The sequence below is a fragment of the Thamnophis sirtalis genome, unplaced genomic scaffold (genome assembly GCF_051295495.1).
Source record: "Thamnophis sirtalis isolate CommonGarterSnake01/CBP01778 unplaced genomic scaffold, rThaSir2_p1.2 scaffold_11, whole genome shotgun sequence".
Classification (NCBI taxonomy): Eukaryota; Metazoa; Chordata; class Lepidosauria; order Squamata; family Natricidae; genus Thamnophis; species Thamnophis sirtalis.
In genome coordinates, this window is record NW_028261391.1 from 56256172 (window position 1) to 56275757 (window position 19586).

General features: G+C 37.3%; 1 protein-coding gene across 1 annotated transcript; it reads left to right on the forward strand.

Annotated features, from left to right (window-relative positions):
- The first annotated feature begins 13188 nt into the window (after window positions 1-13188).
- ADRB1 (adrenoceptor beta 1) lies at window positions 13189-19245 on the forward strand. Its single transcript, XM_087725850.1, has one exon. The coding sequence runs from the start codon at window positions 13404-13406 to the stop codon at window positions 14703-14705; it is 1302 nt and encodes a 433-aa protein (XP_087581976.1). The 5' UTR covers window positions 13189-13403; the 3' UTR covers window positions 14706-19245.
- Window positions 19246-19586: the final 341 nt, after the last annotated feature.

Below are 19586 nucleotides of genomic sequence, written 5' to 3' on the forward strand. Positions count from 1 at the left end.
CAAGATAAGCTAGTATCCATCAAGTACTGTAACTGGATTCTTACAATGGAAATAAACAATTACATTTAAAAATACTTTCAAACTTACTTATACATGTTATGTTACTATTGTACATGTTGCAATAGATTTTTTTCATGCATAAAGACACTCTTTTTTAGTTTACATTTTCACCTTTAACATTCCATTTTAATTCTTGGAGTCTTCCTACGTGAAATTTGTCTCAGTTTTATCCTCCAAAAATAGCTAACTCATCTAATTGTATTGATTATGAAGAAAATATTATTTTCAAGGCAGAAAATTCTGCCTGGTTGAAGAAAGCCTTGGATATTTAGTGTTTTGATAGAGCTATGTACAGGTTGGTGGACTTGTTTAATGGTTCTTGGATTAGATTATGAAATCATAAGCCCAATGTAGAAAACCATCCTTAATCCACTAAAATCAGTGGGATTTAAATGCTTGAAACTAAAATACCTCATTGATTTGAGAGAGACTTAACTGAAATTAACATTTTCAAGCCAACTTGACATACCTGAAGTATGAATACTTCAGAAACAACAATCTTTACTCATAGACTTTAAATAAAAATAATTCATAGAGCCTATAGGTTGTAATTTTAGTTACATTTATAAAGCCAATAAAGTAAGAGTGATAGCAGTTGTCTTCAAGCTGTTGGGAAATTGCAGAGTGGAAACAGAAAGTATGATAATAGCAAGGCTATATCCATCAACTAAACTAAAAGCTAGTACAATATCATGATTACTGTTTGAGTTGCGTGTACGTTAGAAATGGTTATATGAAGGCTTTTTCAACATTTCCTTCAGGGTTATTCTCAACTTCCAAGAAGTATTGCCAAATCTGGGTTGAAAAAAATTCAAGATAACCATTAGTTGTTAGCTAAGAAATACAGAAACTTCAAACTTTTATCATGTAAACATCTTCTGAATGTTTGTAATTCAGCTCAATAGTCCAGCTTCATAGCTAACCATTATTTTAAAAAATCATGTTTCTCCAGTCTTATCAGTCAATAGCACCCGACAGTCCTATTTAGGCTCACCTGTTCTCTATTGGGAGGAGAGCTGAACCACAGCTCAATCAAATGCAGGACCATAGTTGGGAATTTCAGGCTATCTGGGTAGACCGAATTGCTTGGAATGTTCCACAATTATTAATTTGGCTTATAAAATTAATTAAAAAGTTATTTTTAGCTTATGATTTGGTCCTGTAAATAATGCCATAAGCCTAATTCTGGGAATCCTAATGTAGCTCGACAAAAAGTATACTGAAGATGAGAAAACAAAAAGGATATCTATTTTAAACACATATAAAAATACGAAATAAGATGTTTAGCTAGAATTTAATCGATTCTAAAACAGTTTTTTCCCCAAATTTGGCAAGAAACATGCTGACTGGGAGATTTTGGGAACATCAGAATCAGAAGTTAGAACCTCTTCAAGTTGCCAAGGTTGAAAAAAATCTGCTCTAAAGGTCTGTTTTAATTTCATATTATGTGAGAATTGATACATGCCAGACGCAACAGAATTCCATTCTTTTTCAGAATTGGTTTTAAATCTGAACTCTAATTATTTATAATTCAAGGAACCAGATTTGTTTACACATATAAGGCCAAATTTTGAGTTATATATTGATCTAAGGAAATTAAGAATACTAAATGGTCTACATTTAAGTTCTGCATCCCACATGACATTCTCACTACATTGGACGCAAACTATTAAAGGATCAATCAAATCATTCATAAATTGGTGGACCTATGAGAAGATCCAGAAGAAAAGAGGTTGAGTAGGGAGATTTGCAGTGTTTGAGAGGGTAACTTCAACTTCTGTTCCTTCTTTGTCATTTCCTGCTTTATTCTGGTTTCATTCTAGCCTTTGCTACCATTGTGTGTTTTGATTATATGACCACTTCACCTCTTTCCCACAATGTAGCAACTGGGAAATGGACTGAAAGGGGCCAAATGGACATTTCAGTCACAGCAAATAGCTCAGGTCAGAAGAACACCAAACTCCCATTCACATGATATTTGGACTGACATGATTTATAGTTCTGCTACCTCAGTTTCAAGGGCATGGTAAAATGGTAGACAACAAAATAGGCCTGTGTTGTCATGACAACATGGATCATAATATGAGAATGGGGTCACCTTTCATGCCTCACAAAATGAATGGGGGCAGACACTCCAGATAAATATTAAAGAAGGAAAGAGGAGAACACCATTATACGAGATCCATATCATCCACGTAATCAGTTTATTACTCTAAGGAAAAATGCCTCCTAAAAACAAAAGACCTAATAGCAAATGGTAAAAATTGTTAATGAATAAACAGAGTAATTATGAGGGCACTGTTCAATGAGAATGACTCCATCAGCACATCTGAATGAGACAGATTGCCAGCTGAAGAATGTTGTCACAGAATTAGTTTCCCAACCTAGTGCCCAAATGGCAAGAATTTGTAGCTCAACGCATGTGAAGGGCATTAAGCTAAGGCTATCAGAGCCCTGGGTATTTCTTTGGGAATCCATTTAGACATTCTTTCAGAGATGTTTCATCGCATTCACTTTTACCCTGCTTGCAGTTTTTCTAAAGGAAACATTTCAAATAAAAATCTCTTACTTTTCCATCATTGTCTTGCATTCAAAGCAATTTCTTTGTTTTGTAGGAAAACCTCTAGTATTGAAAATTCTTGTCCTTTTTTATTTGTTTTCTTTGTTTTTCCTTCAAACGTCCTAATAACGAGTTAGAGTAAGCCCTCAAAAAAGCAACAATAGCTAACATATAAATGCAGAACAGACACTTATATGTACTCAATAGGAATGAATTTTAGGAATTTATTTGAGCCATCCTTCTATACTGAAAGAGGACTGTAAAAAAAATATCCTAACCATTTCTCAGCTTCATCCCACACATTTTCACTCCAAATGACCCAATATGGCCTTTAACAGAGTGAGATTTTTTAAACGGCAAGGCACTCTAGTCTATTTTGGCAGTATAAACAGTGCCCTTGCCTATCAAACTAATTTAATTTACAGAGTTGTTTTGAAGCTAAAATGAATTTGTATACTATAAATCTATTTTCTTGAGTCATGAAACAGAGTAAGAAAAAACTAGTATAGCACAGTATTTTCTGTATAATGATATGATGAAGATCACAAAGAACCATTTGTCCAAAGTTCTAATTTTTTGGATTTAGGATAACACTAGAACAATAAATTGAAATAAACGATAGATTGGAATGATTTTTATTGTATCTGGTAAAATGGATTGCAGCCACAAAAATATTTGCCAGAATTTGTTTCTCTTTAAGATGACTGAAAATTTATCCTAAACTTCTAGTAACTTCCTTGAGTGCTGATCCTTTCAGCTTTGTGAGGTAGTCCAGACAATAAGTACATACAGAAGTATTTATTTTATAAGCACACAGAAGTACAATAGTTTTATTGCAAAGTTATGTTAACAGAAACTTAAAAGTCTGAAAGAGTATTTATCCCTCTTCAAAAAACTAAGAAGGGATTCTGAGATACTTGCCACAACCCCATTCCTTCTGCAGATTCACCTGTCATATGCCTGACCATTCTATGGAGATTCCCAATCATTCAGGTCATAGTTGTCCCATTGGGTCTTCTCAAAAGACAAGTGACCTTAGTTTTTCCTTGAAAATATTTTGCTTCTCATCAAAGAAGCTTCTCAGTTCTGTGCTGAAGTGAAGAAGCTTCTTGGATGAGAAGTGAAACATCTTCAAGGAAAAACAAAGTAAGTCCAGTTGCTTCTTGAAAACGAACCTTTGAGACAACCATGACCTGGATGACTGAGAATCTTCATACTCTCAGCACATCACAACACTACTGCAAAATGAAAGAAAAATGAGTTATTTATTACCGCTTAATAAACCTACACCAGCTTCTCCAACATAACTTTCAAGTATGTAGGATTTAAATTCTTGAGATCCCTACACAGCATAGCCAGTGATTGTGCCTGATAGGGATTGTAGAAATACAAAATAAATACATCTAGAAGTCATCAAATGCCTGACTTTGGATCTATAACTATGGCTTTAATTCTGGACAATTTTCTTCAGCAAGTAAAGCAACTTATTTTTTGTGAAAGATGATGGAAGTTGTTGTTTATCATGCCTTGAGGGCCCCCCAGATCACAAAGATTGCTCTCTATATTATCATTTTGCTGATAAAAAGTTGGAAACTGACATGGCTGTTAAGAGTCAGCTATGCTCTGATGCAGACAGGCATTTCTCTTGCTGTGTCAACAGTTCTTTGAAAGTCACTATTCTAACTAGTTCTATTGTAGTGGATTTCCAGTATAGGAGACTTATAGAGCAGAAAATAACAGAAAAGAGAAAAAAGAAATAAAAGCAACTCCATGTTTAAAATACTACATACATACAAACTACAGGTAAGTATGGGACATTGTTAAATTCTTTGTGACTTTTATATTTTTATATCACCATTTTGGATAAAAACTATTGCACTACAATCTTGGATGTTATCTCTTCATAGTCACAGACATAGCCTATGAAGAGATAACATAGTCTTGTCTCTTTCCAATGTTGACAAATTTGCGTTCAATTTGTTGCTTTTGCATGTTACAAAAATCAGCCATTGGTTTTAAAATGATTCGTGAACTTTCTTAGCATCACTAGGTTTAAGGTAGGTTCTAGTTCACCAGGTAGGGAGTATTTCATGACAGATGATTGCATGGGCTTCCATAGTAATATTATAGAAAACTAGAAAAAGGAAATATTTACCAACATCTTTTTTCTAATTCTTTCCTCATCTCCTGTTATATCCTCCTTATATTCTAATTCTGGACAACAATCATATTACATGTTCTGTCTCAAATCCAAAAATATGAGACAAAAAATATTTTTGTTTGTTTTTGTTTGTTAGCATTTCTTCATCTTATTTTTTTCTCCACAAAAAAGTTGAGTTGGGCTGAGAGGATAACCGACTCAAAGTCATCCAGGTGATATACTGTAACAAAAGTAGACTAGAATGTGGATTCTTCTGCTGGCAGTCCAGTCTCTTAACCATGACCCCACACAGCCCTTCAAATGATTATGAAATCATGTTGAAATCATCAAGAGTTTAAAGTATCTCATATGTATCACATACTTGGGATTCTTGCAAGAAGATTCACAACTTGTGCTATGTTTTGCTACAGTATTTTAAATGAGTTTTGGGGCAAGGACAAACAAGGGACAGAACCATAGGAAAGCTAAGATGTGCAACCTTGTTATGTTCTAATACACGGAAAAAAAATTTGTATGGGATTCTTTTCAATCTCATTTTGATCAATTTGCTATAAACGTCTCCTCAACAGTAGAATTAGTTACATATTTTTTTCAATTAAATTGCATTAGATAAATTTATTACATTTTAGATTTTTTGCTTTTGGATTGCTTTGTTTCATTTTCTACCTAATACTTAATCTGCATCATTATTCTACACCAGTCATAAACTATTGTAGCATTTTATTGCTAAGATTATGCATATGCTCATTCTCACTTTTGAAAAGCTAAAGTCTGAATGGTTAACAATATTATTGAACTAGGCTGATGGATAAGCAGTTTTATAACCACAGATATACTGTTTATAGTAAATCTGATCTATAATATTTTTGTGCTATGATATTATATGGTCACACATTTAGGCAGATAGAAACATTTTCAGGCAAAGAAAGTCATTTGACTCATATCTTTGAGTTCCTCTTTTCTGAAGATGTATTTAAAGGATATATGGTCTTAAAAAACTGAACCTGGTGCATAATTTCCAGGCTTGGGTATCTTAAATGGTGTAATCCTTATGATTATAAATGTAATGTGCAAAAGAAATCTGGCTATTGTTGTTATTCACTGGCAAACATGAACTTTGGATAATACTATTATGATTATAAATACATAAACAGACAAAGAAAGATTGATGCCAGTTCTGATGTGTTCATTCCTAGCGGCCTCAGGATGGATTACTGGGTCAAGGTCAAATTTCATGAAGACATTTTTAAAAGAAAAAAGCAGACTTTATTAAGGTCTGGCAAAGCAAAAGCTTAGCCGAGCAGGTGCACTGATTTAAACCTTGGCTCAATGTCTTAGAAGCCATCTTTTCAGCTACTCGGTTGGTCTCTGTTTGAAGAAATAAATGAGATGTTGACAGGTTCATTTTTCACTGTGAAATTTTTGTTGTTGGCTTGGGATTTGATGTACTTATTTGTTTTGTTGCTTTGTGTACCAGAGGGATTTCACTTTAATCAGTTTGGGAGTCGGTAAGCAACTTGAAATAAATCTTTCAGTTCCTTCCTACGTGCTCTTTGAGGGCCTCTTGTATGTTATCATCCAGTGACAGCCTTGGGGGGTCTACAACCATTTGAAGGAGATTTAAAGTTGTGTTTACAGAAACAGGCAAGGATGAACTTGGGTTCCAAACTCTTTTTGTTAAGACAGGTCTATCAACAAGATGCTTTTGTGAATAGAAACTTCAGAGAAGCAGATTTTGGTTAAATATTAGACAAACTTCCTAAAGAAAACTCAACAATGAAAACTGATTAAGAACTAAGAGATCTGAAAGTATTTAAAGAGGTAGTAGCAATTGGTTGAACCTGCAATTTCTACACTTTGCATTGCAAAGCTAGCTTCAAGGTTTGAATTTAAGAATCTCCCCAAACATGTTCACCTCCATGGTAGAATCTACCGTGATGGAGAGATTTACAGTAAGCATAGGGAGATTTCCAAGTGCAGTTGCTACTCACAAATATATGAGAAACAATACAGCATTAAGACCTTCTGCTTGTGTAAGGTCAATATTAGAAATTCCCCATGTGTTTTGATAAATAAAAGCATGGTAGTTCCTGGGTCCACATGCTATATCTGCTTGTTCTTTTAAAGAAAATACAATTTTCTATCAATGAGCCTTCACAAGTCCACTGCCTTGGTGCTATATTTTCAAGATGTATGTATGTATATATGCATGTATGTAAGGAGGGAGGGAGGGAGGGAAAAGACAGATTCAAGTCATCTTCTCCCGGTAGTCAATTTCACAAGGCAATTTGATTAGTTAATGTCATCTTAATTCCATGTAGCCTCTTTTTATATACTTATTTTTCCCTAGAAGCATGCTGCAAATAAAACTAATAGCACCATTATACTTGGCAGTGTGGTGAAGCTGTGATTACAGTAATAAAAACAGAGAAAAAGAGTATTGGGGGAGATATATAATCAGATAATAAATGGGATTTGTGTTCAATGTGGAGAAGCTGATACACTGACAAGATGCAACAAACCCTAGGATTTGGTACTACCATCTCATTCATATTATTTACGAATATGTCATATATCATGACATTCTCAGTCATATATGAATTCTGTGCTAATATGGCATTTTAATTCCTTCATCTAAAAAGTTTAGAATAGTGGAATTAGGCACCAGAAATTAATGGTAAGATTATACCATTATTAATGGATGTACCCAATTAGAAGATATAACCTTGTAAACCCTATTATTTTTCATTAAAACATTAAAACTCTGGCTGATTCTCAATAATGGAGGTGTCTAGATGAATGCAAGGTTAAACATATAGACATACAGTGAGCTCTAATTAAAAATAACATAAAAGACTATTACACACACAAATATATATTTGGTAACCCAGAGTTGTATCTTCATTCTCTAATCTGATACATATTTGGATACATATATGCCAAAAAGTGTTTGTCAGTAGGATGCATGCCTGTTTGTGTACAGGATGGATAGGAGCCCATACTTGTATAGGACCAAACACAACGGCAACATATAACATGAAAAGATATAGCCCAGCACTCTAACGTTGCCAAAATGTGTGGCTGACACCTGTTGCTTCCAGTTTAGCTAGTATAATCCCATAATCCTCTTCCATGTTTGGTGCATGCCATCATATTCCTTACTTACATATTTTAACAAACAGATTTTTCAGACAGGAAATTTTCTCCAGATTAAAGTTTATTGCAAGATCCTTATAGGAAATCTATAAGAATTTTTGTGGGGAAAAAATTGAGTACTATGGTGATATAATACAGTGAAACTCAAGACAATCTTTATTGTGTTTAATTCTGTTCTTCTGTTTTGTTTTTTTCTATTTGTAATAATTTAAATTCAGAGCTCCTTCTTATATCCTTTACAGAAAATATCCTCTTGACTTCAAAGCAGTGTTTTTGTTTTGTGTTTGCAAAAGGTAGTATCTGTTTTACCTTATTGTATGATGTGACAAGCTAATGTTTCACATTTCATATCTAGCTAAAATGACAAGTGTTCCAGATGGATATTAACAAACAAGTAATTTTGGCTGATGAAATTAACAGTGTGTGTTTGTGTCACTTGCCAAAAAGTAAATAGCCTGCACAATTTTTTAATGTTATTAGACACAAAAAAGTCTTGCAGAACCTAAATGAGTTAAGAAATTGGTCTCAACTTTTATAGAATAGAATCTACTTCATCTGAGGCATCTAATGAAATGGGCTGCAAAGTACAAAAGCTTCTACATGCATTCTTCAATTACTACCCTTCCAAGCAACTCCTATAGCGCACTACCAGCACCATCAAAGTATGAACGTACTAGTAAAATCATTTCATCTATGTGAAAATTTATCATTGTATGTGCAGCTTTCTCAAGGCTTGTTTCAGTTGTAGAACAAAAATTGGAGATTTCAGAATAATCAGATTCACGTGTAATGCTAAGTCATGGTTTCTTTCATTATAATTTATTGAATAAAACATAGCTGCTTGGCGTAACAAATACACCAATCACTAATCCACAATGAATACACAAGTTCATGGCTTAAAAAATGTTTGAAGCTTACCAATAGTGTTCCATCTCATAAATCATCAATGGCTGACTTGGTAAATGCCGTTATTATGTCTTGGGCTAAAACAGGGTCTCAGGGTTCTATTGTTAATCACACATTAAGGGGCTTCCAAACTATACAGCATTATAATAGTCCTTCTGTTAACACACTGTGCCTAAAATTGCTATAGTGGCAGGATAACTGTTATTATACCACTTACAGTGCTAGTTTTATAAACTATAAAGATTTTCAGAGTTCAATGGAGGGCTATATTTCACATTTGTAGGAGACTATTGAAGCTGTAAAAAGGAATGGAAGGCCCATATTATGCATAATATGGATGAGGCAAAATTAGGGAAGGGAGTTTGGAGGGTTTCTGTTTCCTAACTATGATATGCCTATATTAGGGTTTACATTATCATTTTTATGTATTTTCCAACTCAAAATGACAGAAAATGAGGTTACTCATTTTCAGTCAGAAGACACTCCGAGGGCCACAAAAATGGAACTCAAATAGAAATGACTACTTCATTTAGAAGGTTCATAAGGGAGAACAGATAAAGCAGACATTCAAATTCTCTTGCCAGAAAGGCAGAACAGATTTCTGAATCCAGACAGCAATGCAGATCTTTCTTGTAAATAGATTCTTTGTGGGCTAGATCTTATCATTTTCTTTTGCTCTCTTTCATCACAAAGAGACACTCAAGTGATCTCAGATAAAAAAGGACGCCAAAGATCACCAGATTATTGGGGAAGAGGTTTGTGAGAGAACAAGAAGTCAGTGAGGTTAAATCAAAGCTCAGGTGTGATTGCAGTGATTGTAGTCACTCTGGTCTGGGAAATCCTAAACTTGGAAAGTGGATCCAGCATATTCCAACAACATCAGAGGTTCTCTGTCCAGAAGAGTGCATGCTAGGAAAAGCTAAAGTCCTGGGCAGAATCCCCCAATTGTAGGCCTACAGTTGAGGACTCAAGACTAAGGAAAATGCATACCACCAATAAAGATGAGAAGGGAATTATTGTTTTATTTTATTATTTATCCATCCATACATCCATTTGCCATAGATAAAATGGAAACATTAGTACCATTGTACAACATTAACATTTCAAAAATGAATAACAACTTTATGATACTTTGAACAGGGATCTTAGATATGCTTGCTAATATTGTAATCTTGGTTGGTGCTTTTGTGATGTAGAGTACGTAAACCTGAAGGCTATTACTTTCCTGTCTGAGTTGTTATGTGGTGTGAATAAGACTGACATGATTTTAGGGCTTCTTAAACTAGAAAAGCAGATAAATATATTTAAAATAACTAATCTTGTTTTTTCTAACCTGGCACCCTCCTATGCGCCTATGCTTGGCCTGCTTCTCAGCCACTGGAAAATCCCTCCAAAGATTTCTGGAAGTTGTGATGCTGACACATCTGGAGATGCATTCATCTGGAGAAGACTACTATACAGTGCCTTATATTAATAAACCCTAAATAATATATTGCTATTTAAGCCCACTATAATGTAGAAATTAGAATGTTAGATAAGTATCAAATATCTTATTATTTCATATATAATTTTTACATATGCTTTTTCAGCTCATGCAATCCCCAAAGTGTTCTCACATATCTAATCAACCTATCCAATTAAAAAAAACTAATACTCAAACATCAACAGCATCATAAGCCATTCTAAAAAGTACAAATCTAAATCAATCTTTCTGAAAAACAGAAAGGACAAATGAATCATTTCTGTCATGAGATTTTAGAATCTAAGCCAGATTTCTTGAACCTGGTGTCCTCCAGATGTGTGGAAATACTGCCAGAAGTAACAGCCAGGATGCCTGTGGAGGAAACAGTTCGTCATTCAGGCCTGTGATGCCTATTCCCTTCCCCAAGCAACATGTGAATAACCTTCCTCCTTCATCTCCTTTCTCATCTTGACACCAAGAACTTAAGAGAGATGTGGTCGTGAGAAGGACTCACATTTTTAAGCAGTCAGTTTGAATTACCTGAAACCATGAATTCTTGGATTCGTTTTTTCTTCTACCGAGAATTGCACAGCAGACAAAAACTGTATTTCCTGCCCACCTCAGATAGAGGCACAGTTCAGATTTTCATCCTAACCTTAATAACATTTGACCTTCCAAAAGGGGCCCTGGGATAGGATCAGTTATGTTCCCTTTTCCTCATACTGTATATAGTTTACTTTTTTAAAATAAAGCAAGCAAGCATGGTACCCAGTCCAGCTTGGCTTGGTAGCAGACAAAGAATTAAAGACCCCTTGTCTTTCATTAGGATTCTGAGCCAGATGGAGAAATAATCTTCGTGTTGTGTGCAGTGTTTCAATCCTAGTAATTAAAAGCATCCACTCAGATATTATTTGCTCCAGGAGAAAAACTGCCACCGATGCTAATGTTAGCTGTTATCCTGGAATAAACAGGAATCTGGAAGAGGGAGCAGTATTATTATTGAGGCCACAATGTGAAAAGAATAATTTAAACAAATATTTTTTGGTATCATGATCTCTGTTTTTGTATTTCTCTTTCTTGCTACTTCTTTTAAAGAAATAAACCATGGGAACTATAGTCACACATTTCATTTACTTTGGCTCTCAGCCATCTGTATTCACTTGGAAAGGGGAAAGTTAGAAGAGCGGGATACTGGGAATTCTGGATGGCAGTGAAATTAAGGAGGCATCTACACAGAACAATTAATTCATTATTAACATATCAGTCTGGTGTACATTCACGTTCTATTCACCTGTAATTCTATCATTCTGAGGGTGTTCTAACCGAGGCTGATTAAAAAAATAATATATTGTGACATTTTCATCGTTTGCTAATGATTAGTTTATACATTGGATATAGCCATAAAGTGGGGAACCCTTGTTTATTAAATAATGCACAACTGATTGTATTTTTGCAATGTAGCAAATTATAAATCAAGGGTTACAGAGACAAAGTCTGCATTTCTACATATTGAACCATATTTATAGATCCGTAAATATGGTTGCTGTCTAGGCTAGAAAAAACAAAATTCTGACTACAAATTTTTTTTACTTGACATCTCTCTTTCTCCTCCCCCCCCCCATAACTTCTGTATGTACACTGCCACTGAGACATGTACTTTTTACATTATTTTGTGGGGTGCCTTGAGGACACTTGGTATAAAATTAAAAGAGTAGCATGTGAAATGGGCAAGAAATTAAGCCAAGGGCACTGTATTTCTAGGAGGCTAGTTGCGTGCAAAGAAAGAGAAAGTGAAATGCAGCTATGCCGATTCATGCACCAGAATACTGCTTCCTAACAGGCTTAAATTGGCTACATCCTCTTTCTCCCAGACCACTGTTATACACTGTACTATTAACACATAATTTAATCTTTACATTTACTTTCTTGCTTATCATATGTAGAAAATTATTATCTTCAGGTTATGTCTCTTTTATTCATTTCTGAAATCCTTGTGCTATCATAAGCCACATGGGTTGGCCAGAAGACAAAGTGAAGAAAACATTATCTTTCCACCACATGGTGCAAAACTTTATAGGAAACAACTTGGAACCTAATTCTATGGAAGATAAGGATATGAATGGCTACCAATCAGTTAAAGCAATAGCCTAGGACTAGGGAGATCTAGGTTCAAGTTATTTAACCGTAACTAGTAATTTTGGATGATCCGGGGCAGTATTGAAAACGAGTCGCCTCTCCAGACCCGCAAACACAACACCAACCAACTCACCGCTGTAGTGCCTGGAAAGAACGGCCACATTTCCCCCCACTGAGAGTCACGCGCGGGTTAGGAAGAGGCAGCGGCAACTTTGAACGCCCTTGCCTTCGTCCACTCTCGACACCCTACCCCTCCCACGCCACCCCTCCTTCGCCCCCTTTCTCGCTATTCTCTTACGGAGCGCAGGCCAGAGACGGCGGGAAAAGCGACAGCGTGTTGCGGCTCGTCTAGTTTCAGCAAGGCGCAAAAAGCTGATTAATGCGCCCTGCCTAGACAGGAGGACAGATCCGCAGGAGCAGAAGATGCCCCAAGGACACTCCACGCCCCTTCCCGAGAGCCGCAGCCTTTCAACGCCGCCCCACCTTCCTCCGTGGGAAGCCAGACGGCAGGCAGACCCTTTCCACGCCCCTCGGGACAAGGCTTCCCTCTGAACTCCCTAACCCGCCGCTCAGTCTCGGACAGAAGGGGCGGGGTGGAGGGGAGACACCGCTCGAAGGGCTCCCCGGGAACTCGGCGGGGGTCGTCAGCTCCTTGAGAGCGGAGGGGCCAACTCCTGTCCGAGAAGGGCGTCCCGCGGCTCTGCCCCCTGGCGAGTCCCGCTCCGGAGGTAACGAGGTAGCTGTTATTCCGGCCGCCCATTGGTTGCTGAGCGCCTGACGCGCGGGCCGCGGGGCGGTGTCCTGGACGCCGGAGCCCGCCGGAGAAGCGCTCGCAAACATGCTGCAGCCTCGAAGCAAGTCGGTCGTCGTTCCGACGGCGCTAGCGTGGAGAGGGACCCGCTTCGCCTTCATGCCTCCAGCCTGGATGCCCTAAGCTGGCCCCTTTGCCTCGCTGCACAGCCATGGGAGAAGGATGGCCCTTCTTAGAGGATCGCCCTCCCAACCGAACGAACTTGACGGCTCAGGCTGGCCTGAGATCCCTCAACTTCTCCGCTGACTTGGATCTACCTGGCAGCTTGAAAACGGAGGAGTTGTCCCAGCAATGGGTGGTGGGCATGAGCCTCCTGATGTCTTTGATGGTGACCTTCATTGTGGTGGGCAACGGTCTGGTGATAGCGGCCATTGGGAGGACACAACGGCTGCAAACCCTCACCAACGTCTTCATCACCTCCCTGGCTTGTGCTGACTTGGTGATGGGATCCGTGGTGGTGTCCTTTGGTGCCACCCTAGTAGTGCGAGGCTCTTGGCTCTGGGGCTCCTTCCTATGTGAATGCTGGATTTCGGTGGACGTCTTGTGTGTGACAGCAAGCATAGAGACCTTGTGTGTCATTGCAATTGACCGTTATTTGGCCATTACTTCGCCCTTCCGCTACCAGAGCCTCATGACCAAGAGACGTGCCAAGATCACCGTCTGTGTTGTCTGGGCCATTTCTGCCTTGGTGTCCTTTTTGCCCATCATGATGCATTGGTGGAGAGATAAAGAACCTGAGGCTCGGCATTGCTACGACACCCCCAGCTGCTGTGACTTTGTCACCAACAGGGCATATGCTATTGCATCCTCTGTCATCTCTTTCTACATCCCTCTTTTTGTTATGATTTTTGTCTATATTAGAGTCTACAGAGAAGCCAAGGAGCAGATGAAGAAGATTGATAGGTGTGAGGGCAGGTTCTACAATAGTCACCAGCAGCACCAGCCTCCAGTCCACCAGCACCTGCCTATCTTGGGTAATGGTCAAACTAATAGAAGAAAAACATCCCGGATTCTAGCTGTAAGGGAACAAAAAGCTCTTAAAACTTTGGGCATCATCATGGGAGTTTTTACTCTTTGTTGGCTACCGTTTTTCCTGGTCAATATAGTCAAAGTCTTTAATAGAGGTCTTGTGCCAGACCAGCTCTTTGTATTCTTCAACTGGTTGGGCTACGCCAACTCTGCCTTCAATCCCATCATTTACTGCAGGAGTCCTGATTTTCGTAAGGCCTTCAAAAGGATGTTGTGCTGTCCTAGAAAAGCAGACCGGAGGTTGCATGCCAGCACTGTAGAGTTCTCTCATTACCCTGGAGGTTTCATCAGTACCCTGGGAACTACAGCTCCATGCACTCTTGGAGGGACATGGTCTGATTACAATGGTGGTATGCAGGATGGAAGTGACTCCAGCTTGGAGGAAGGGAACACTAAAATCTCCTATTCAGAGTCCAAGGTATAAAGGGCATGTGGTGAGTGGGATAAAAGAAAAGGGAGGGTATGATGCATACTATGAAGCAAGAAAGGGATATAAAACAATAGATAGGACGTGGAGGTGGGACCCTTCAAGCAACACATCGTGAGACTGGCTAATACTCAAAACTCCAGACTGACTTTTCTCAGTTGAAAGAAGATATTATTTATCTGAAGTACAAAGTAGGTGAACTTGTATACAGCATACCTCTTATCCAAATGGAAGGAAACAGAAGAGTGACTGACCACTGGGTGGAAAAAAGGAAACTATTCATTTTCCAAGTCATTTGGATTATTATGTTTGGATTGTATGCTGCAAAGGTGGCGGTGGGGAGGTTAGGTAAGTAGGGAGTGGTGTCCCAGGAAAGGAACAAAAGCAAGTTGCAAGGAATTTGTAAAAGAAATGTTTCAGGAAAAGTTGAATTTGTAGCAAGCGTTCAGCCAAACATTAATGGAAAAGCAAGGCAGGGCTCTCCTGATACTGAAGGAAATAGGAAGAAGCCCTTGGCTGACAGTTTAATTTTAGAGCTAGAGATAACGCCCTTAGTTGTTTTTACTATTATTGGGTGTGTCAGTAGCACAAGTAGCCTTTTTTTTTTGTTTGCTTTTAATTTATTCAATCCTTGAAAGGAAAAGAAGAAGTGCTGGCCACCTGTTTACCTTTCCTGAGATATGTGTGAATTTCAGGCAGGAAACAACTTTAGAAACCATGCTTAAAGTCTCTTTTTGGAATAAGCCATTGAAACATTTTCTAAGGAGTTTTGTTACATAGTCTGATTATCCAATGCATGTTTAGTCGGAAGCGAGTTTGATGAAACTTGTTCCCGTATACAGTTAAGTGCTCATTAGCTTGTAGCCTTGAAAACCTACATGCTCCTTAATATCCAAGAAGATCCATCAGAAATACTGCAAATGGAGAGTATTTTGTTTTGATCCAATTTCTCTTGGGTCTGGTCCTTTCTCCCAGTGATGTCAGGGGTGAGAGACCATCGCTTTTCTTATCATATGAGACATCAGCAGTAAGGCTATAAAACATCTACCTCAAGCTGTGCATATTGTACAGGGAAAATGTGTTTATATTAAACAGCTTAATTATGTATTGCTAGTTAAGGGTTTTTAAAAAAAATAAAAATAGAGTCAGGAGTATCTCAATAGACAAATTGTTCACATTGAAAAATGGAAGAGAAAATTTGGCTACAAGCACCAGAAATATGACTGCACATTTGAAAAGAATGAGAGATTTCCCCCCCCTTTTTTTTGCACAGTATTAACAAAGTTCTCTCTGTAAGTCTCTCTTTCTCTCTCTCACACACACACACGCAAACACACACATTCTTATAGACAAACCCACTGGAAAACAAAGTAGATTCCAATTTAACGTCTACTGCTGTCTGATGATTATTTTTTTAAACAATATTATGTGATTTAATGGAGGTACTGTAAGTATGTTCATACCCAAGAGTTTCTATTAGTAACTTCTCTAACTCCCAGAAAATCATGTGAACCTTTTGTGAATTTAGTGCTTCATTGTCTTTCTCCATTTTTACTTCTGTGCATTTGTGTGTCTGTGTGTCTGTGTATGCGAGGGACTGTATGCACATGCATTTTATATTGTATTTATATTCTTTGGGTGCCGTTTACTACTGTATGTCATTGGTCTATGTGCAATAAAAAACACTGCAGCACAAGCAAGTGTATTTACAATGTGTCTTTAAAAGTGCAGGAATTATATCCATTTTTTTATTTAAAATGGTTACTGTTTTTCTGGAAATATAGATCATGTTACCAATACAGTTGAACTTAATGGCTTTTCCTGACATAATTGTCTTTTTAAAAAATATGCTTGCTGTACCAAATAAGGCAGCATTCCTGTTACACTGAAGACTGTTGACTTCTCCTGAAATTCCAGGGCTAAAAGCAAATCATTTCCAGCTTGCCTATAATTACATTAGCTACTTTTTTTATAGGTTCCTTTTATCAATTTAATTTAGTCTGATAAGAATAAAAACTGAATAAGACGACTAGAGATTGTGCATAAACAGTGTGGATTTCATTTGAGAACTATTAGGAAGGAGAGATTAACTGTGCTTTGAGATCCACAAGCCATACATTGTTTGCGTATAATAAATCATACAGATATCTAGTGATACACTTGAGCTACATGATAATCCATAATAAGATTTTAAATCAGTCCAGAATAAGGACTTTTCTAACTGCTTTACTGCAGTGCCTCTTTTGAAAAGTTGCAATACAATAGAACATAAATCACAGTTAAAATAGGAAGCAAATCAGTTGAGAAAGACAAACTAATTATTGTGAAGTTTCTTAATTTATTTCCACTTGTTTGTCTATTTTTAAATAGAAGCTGGTGATAGTTTCAGAGTGTTATTTAACCTTAGATCTCATGATACTAAGAAACTCTCCCCTCAAAAATGAATCCATTGCCATCAGAATTTCAAGTTCATTAGTGAGTGAACGTCAGCTTTACTAGCAATGTGGTCACCATGTTTAATGAACATTTTGAATAGACTAGTTTGATTATCTTGCAATTTCAGATACTTATTCATTGATACTGTTCCTGACAGGACTTCTCCACCTTCTTTAACAGTAAAGCAGCAGAAATTCAAATGAAATTGTATGCTATTAGAAAGCATTGCCACCTAAATGGTCTCATGGCTATTAACTATCTAGAGAAAATATTTCCAGAGAAAAGAAATAGAAGCTGGCCTATAATCAGCTGATTGTTGCCTTGAATTCATGATCTGGAGTAATCTGTTGAGTTCTAGACAATGTTGAATACGTTTCAGTAAAACTATACAGCACACCAGTCAGGATAAAAGAATTGCTTGTGCTTTTAAACTATGATTGGTTTGACTTTGAAAGACGGGTTAAAAAAAAACATTGGATCAATAGTGCAGTTTATTTTAAAAAGCAGAATGCTGCCTACTGCATTAGCCTTCCCCAGGCTGCTACTCTCTAATAGCATTGGGATAAGAATTCCCAATCAGAAGAGCTAATAAGAATTCTGCCTGAAAAGTCTAGAATTTGTCATGACAGCATGCTGGAAAATAATTGGTGTGGAGAAGGCTGGTTTAAAAGATGTCCAAACAGTACACTATGAGTATGATTATTAGAGATGTCCTTGGTGCTGTCCATTTCTTATAATAGATGGCCCTTGGTTCCATTTTTTTTTTGTTGGTTCCATTTTAGTCTTGATTTTCCTCTGGATAGCCTTAAGTATTCTTAAGTCTTCCATTATATTAGAAACATATTATGCTATGTATAAGTTGTGTTGGAGCTCTGAGCGTTGAATAATGCTTCTTGGCATGGGTTTATATGCTGCTTTCAGTTTCATTCAATGTTGAAATTAAATATGGGGAGGAGGGAGGGAAGGAAACTGATAGAACTGAAGTGATTTTTATTGATAATAATGGGCCATGAAAGAAAAAGGGAAGATTATTGTCAACATATTCAAAAATGTCTTTTTTCTGACTGAAGAATGGTATATCAGCTCCATGTACTAACTATATCAGGGTTTGAGGGAAGCAGTCTACAGGGTATGGTGTTCATCAGTTGCCTTGGACTATTTTAAATGTACTAAATAATCTGGGCCGTACTCAGCAGTGGCTGAGTACCACAGTGCCATGAATAGAGCTTAACGCATTTCAACGTTTGGCTCTGGAATTTGTCTTCAGTGCCAGGCTGAAGTCGCTTGTGTGGACTACAAAGTTTTGGAATGCTATGATATTCACACAACACTTGCAGGCAAATACACAAAATTGGTCCAGAGAAATAGGTTTTGGTAACTATGGAAACTGCACTGGCAAAATGCCAATGAAGCGTGTTTTTTGCTGATATATAGAATGTGATTAATGATAATAAAAGCTTTCCCAGTTTTTTCATGTACTTTGATAAGAAGCAATGCAAATATGCATACATTTGACACATCTATTGAAACCTACGTCCATAGATTTACCATAGATGACGTGGCCAAAAAGAAAGTCTTTGTTCACTGAGGAACCTTCCATCTTTTTCAAGTATTGGCTGAACTATACAGTTCAACATTTGAAAGCCAAATAATTAGTATTGACAGAATTGTTGTGAGGGGTAAAACTCCATGAAATCAAAAGTATTCATTTTATATTGCTGGCAGGACATTTTAGTTGTGTTGAAGCTTGAGTTTGGAGCTGTTGATGCATAGGGCCCTTCTACATGGTGTGGTTTGGAGACCAATTTTTCTACCCAACTGAGTCGTTCATCTTAAATTGCGGCAGGCTTTCAGAACTGAGAGGAGTATTTTGGGATGAAACCAGATGTAGGAAACCAAAAGACCACTGTGCATGAGTGAAAGAATCTCTCCCTTCATTTAGACTTGGATGGTGGTAATGTCATTTCCACTGCAGAAAGCTCTGAAAAGATTATAATATAGGTAAGGAAATATTGTTTACCCATAATATTTCTGTATCTGTAGAAAAATTAATTTATAATCAGATATCATCCATACCAAAATAAAGCTTTTTCCACAGTTATTTTGGGTTCTCTGCTTGTTTACATGTGATGCATTTTTGCACTGTATTAACACCATTTTTAACAGCAAATTCAGCTGTCCAGGAAGGGAGTATGACACAAATCTGCGACACAATCACAGATCGCAATGAAGAAATGCACTTTGTTGGAAGGCACATCAGAAATTTATTGCTTTCTGAATAGAAACAGGGGAAGTTGCTTATCCCAGGGGTGTATCTACCGACTCTCCATTGTTTTAGACCTAATGATGTCTGGAGTTCAATAAGGATTTTTCAACCAAGCTATCGTCCTGTCCTTGTGTGTATTTTGTGGTTAGGCTTTTCCCTATGTGAAAGTTTTTCAC